General features: G+C 36.4%; 1 protein-coding gene across 1 annotated transcript in view; it reads left to right on the top strand.

Moving 5' to 3' along the window:
* wdr62 (WD repeat domain 62) overlaps positions 1-4,116 on the top strand; it is a 33,730-nt gene that overhangs the window by 1,567 nt on the left and 28,047 nt on the right. The window contains exons 3-5 of the mRNA XM_016541940.1: positions 1,092-1,262; positions 1,709-1,846; positions 3,002-3,184. Coding sequence (XP_016397426.1) covers positions 1,092-1,262; positions 1,709-1,846; positions 3,002-3,184 — 492 coding nt within the window. The remainder of the gene's footprint in view (positions 1-1,091; positions 1,263-1,708; positions 1,847-3,001; positions 3,185-4,116) is intronic.

The raw sequence follows: 4,116 nt of genomic DNA, 5'->3' as shown, positions 1-4,116 counted from the left end.
GTAGACATGGTGTAACATTGGTTTTGCTTTGTTTCACAGAACTAATCGTTGCCTGGGTTGCGTACGTATATGTGGGGCGGAGCTATCAAAATAGGGGCAAGGCCCTTTTGGGGTAGGGGCGTGTTTGTTTTGGTGATTTCAAATATCAACATTGGCTACCAGAAATCACTTACTCTGCCTTTAATCATTCTTTACTGAGATCTTGAGAGATTGATTTGATTTGATTTGCAGTTGATATGTTTCAATGGCTGACATCAGATCGCTTGTTGTCGTAGAAATGAATTAAAATAGAAAAGGTGGTCAACTGAAACATTTGAAATAAAAGAATTATTTAAAATTAGAATATACATATTGGCTTGAATTAAGAAAATAAGCCAAATTTAGACTGATTTTATATGTAAATATACATATAAATATTTTTTAAATATACATGAATTTTTATGGAGGTTAATAAGTAAAAAAAAAAAAGGCCGTGCTGAGAAGATCGTAAATTTGCGAATTGGCAAGATCTGCCAGATACTGTGGAGCGAGACCATGCAGAGCCTCCAACAAGGAGAGCATTGCAATAATCAATTTGTGAAAAAACAAAAGAATTAATTGTTTTTTAGTTTACTGTGTAGCTCTAGGGCAACACCATCAACTGATAGATCTATAGAAGCAGCATTTCGCAGTTGGTGGGGAGAGCCAAGAAGCATAACTTCAGTTTTAGAGCCATTCAGACACAGAACATTTTTAGACATCCATGACTTAATCTCAGAAATACAGTTGGAAAGATGAGGGACATCCACAAATTGACCAGGTTGAGAATGTATATAAATCATTATATGTATCATCATCATAGAAGTGGTAGCTGAGGTTAAGGGATCTTAAAGGGGTCCTATTATGCTCTTTTACAACGTCTTGATTTTGTTTTCCTAAACCAATCTAGGGCAGTCCCAGATACACCAAAGACATCGAGAAAGATATGTATGTTGTATAGTAGTGTAGACATACTGTATCTGGGTGTGGGGTCTCCCACATTTATTCTGATGATTTTGTGCATTGTTATTATCAATAATTTGTTCACTGTCTCTTTCCCTGTTGCTTGGCAGAGCGGGCACATGCCCTGTGTGCGGGTGTGGGACGTGGCAGAGCGGACACAGGTGGCAGAGGTCCAGTGCCATAAGTACGGGGTGGCGTGTGTATCTTTCTCCCCCAACGGAAGCTATATAGTGTCTGTGGGATACCAGCACGACAGGACAGTCAGCGTCTGGGAGTGGAAGGTGGGTACCGAATCACAGCCATGGACCTAAGAAAATGACCTGACTGATACTGAATTTTAATAAGATTACAAAGACTATTTTTTCCTTATGTGTGATATTATCCACATGATAAGTTAGCGTTTCCACCGTTTAAAATTGACACATCCTATACAGGGGAGCAACTTGTGCATTATCTATAATCCCAACTCGTAAATGTGAGTTTGCTCAGTCATTTGTTTGTTCAGAATTTGTAATTATGATATTTCTGACTCTACGTGAAGGACACATTGAACTTCTTTATTGCACGACTTGAGGAAGTAAGTTAAGTAAACTGAACTTACAACAGACATCCCGTGCTCAGTTCATAGGGAGCAGTGAACACTGCATAGGGACCCTGTCAGTCGGAAGGCAGCTTGTGAGTCTGGTTTACAAGAAATAATGCTTTAAAATATTTTCTTTGCTTGTAGAAGGGGACTGTTATTGCATCCAACAAGGTGTCCAGCCGTGTGCTTGCTGTATCTTTCTCGGAGGACAACAGCTACTTTGTAACCGCAGGGAACAGGCATGTGAGGTTCTGGTACCTTGATGCCTCAAAGGAAAGAAGGGTGAGTGAGACCCTTGGCACATGCTGCTACAGCCTACAGATGCACTGAAATTCCAGACGCTGAAAATTACTTTTTTTAAAGAGGGGGAAAAAAATGATTGATTGATTTTTATGCAAACATGCGCTACTGGTCAAAATAGCTATAGTTTATATTTTAAAATAATAGTTTCTATTTTACCTGTGGAGGTAAAGCTGAATTTTCAGCATCATTACTCCAGTCTTCGTTCTAATATGTTTTGGTGCTCCGTTATTAATAATGGTTTGTATTATCAATGTTAAAAACAATTTTTGCTACTTAATATTTTTGTGAAACGTGATGCATCTGTTTTTGGATACTTTGAATAGAAAGTTCAAAAGAACAGCATTTATTAGAGCTAGAAATATTTTGTAACATTATAAATGTCTTTTACTGTCACTTTCATTTAATGCATCCTTTGTCTAAAAAAAAGTAATTTCTTCTTATTTATTATATATATATATATTATTTTTTTATTTAAAAAAAAAAATTTATTTATTAATTATTATTATAATTTTTTTTTTAATCTTACCCCAATGGTAGTGTATGATGGTTTCCAAAAAAAACAACAACCAATAAGCAGCTCAACTGTTTAACATTGATTATAAGATAATTATTGAGCAACTAATGAGCATATTAGAATGATTTCTGAAGGATTATGTGACATTAAAGACTAGAGTAATGATGCTGAAAGTTCAGCTTTGCATCAAGGAATAAATTAGATTTTCAAATAAGTTATTTTAAATTTAATTTGGTTTATTATATATTTATAATGGTAAGGAAGGAAGAACAAGTATAATCAGTTAGCAGTACTGTATGTTAGTATGTGTAACTAGTTATGCCAAACAAAGGCTAATAATCATAGGTTTTGGTTTTCAGGCCAGTGTGTCCTGTGTTTTGGTTCATTGCTAATTGGGTTCTATACACAACCTAAGAATTTCAAGTGTGCTAATCTGAACTGATGCTTCCTGTGTTTGCTCACATCCTTCTGTGGCTGTGGGTTTGTCGTTTTACCAGGTGGAGCACATAACACTTGTTGTTCCTCCGTTAAATAAGCACATTTTCTTCATGTTCTTGAAGCATTTAGGAAAGTCATCACCTGTTGAGGATGTTCATATGTTTTCTGATTGGCTCCTCCAGGTGAACAGCACAGTGCCTCTGATTGGTCGCTCAGGGTTGCTCGGGGAGCATCAGAACAGTCAGTTCTGTGGTTTGGCGTGTGGCCGTGGCTCTATGGCCAGCAGCACCTACTGCATCACACACACAGGTCTGCTGTGCCAGTTCAACAGCAACAGACAGCTGGACTCCTGGGTTGATCTCAAGGCAAGTTACACGCATTGCCCCCGTTTCACTGCTGAATTGCAAGTGTCTCTTATCAACCATTTCCAATTGCCCTGTAGGCTTGCAATTTTGCCTATTTCAGTTGCACATTTTGTTGCACTTTATTTAACCTGGAACATTGCGTTATAATTCATTTGAAATATTTATATAATGCAAGTAATTTATTTTATCATATAATGAATCATGGACAGTCAGCTGGATTGCGAAATGAACCAGCTCAAATCCAAGAATGACCAAATAAAATTTTCCAAAGAGCCTTGTAATTTGTAGTAATTACCATTTAAAGGAATAGTTCACCCAAAAATTCACCCAAGAGTTTCTTCATCAGAACAGATTTAAAGAAATCTAGCATTGCATCATTTGCTCACCAGTGGATCCTCTGTTGTAGTTGATTGGGTGCCGTCAGAATGAGTCCACACTAGAGTAATCCACACGACTCCAGACCATCAATCAGCATTTTGTCAAGCGAAAAGCTTTGTAATTCAATAAAACGTTTTTAACTTCAAACCGTTGATTCCGGCGAAAATAAGAAGTATGCACAGATAAAACATTGTATGGAAGTGAAAACATGCTAAAATGGTTATAAACAAATATTTAGGTGGATTTTGATGTGAGAGGACAACAGGGGATGGACTTTTTCACTGGAGGAAGCATGATTATTGATAATGTTCTAGCATTTTGGCCATAAGCGAAGCTTCAAAGTAAAAACGCCTTACTGATGGATTTCTTTTTTTTTTTTTCACTTCACAATAGGGCTGATCGATTTTGGAAAATAATCAAATTGCGATTTTTTTTTTTTTTTTTTTTTTTTTTTTTACACCAATATTGCGATTGCGATTTAATATGCAATTTTTTTTTATGTTCTGTATTATTCAACAAAGACAAGCTATAAATCATTGTATAGTATGACCAAC

This window comes from Sinocyclocheilus rhinocerous, unplaced genomic scaffold (genome assembly GCF_001515625.1).
Source record: "Sinocyclocheilus rhinocerous isolate Xijiao unplaced genomic scaffold, SAMN03320098_v1.1 scaffold1270, whole genome shotgun sequence".
NCBI lineage: Eukaryota > Metazoa > Chordata > Actinopteri > Cypriniformes > Cyprinidae > Sinocyclocheilus > Sinocyclocheilus rhinocerous.
The sequence above is the reverse complement of the archived record's forward strand: the minus strand, read 5'-3'. Positions and strand labels throughout refer to the sequence as shown.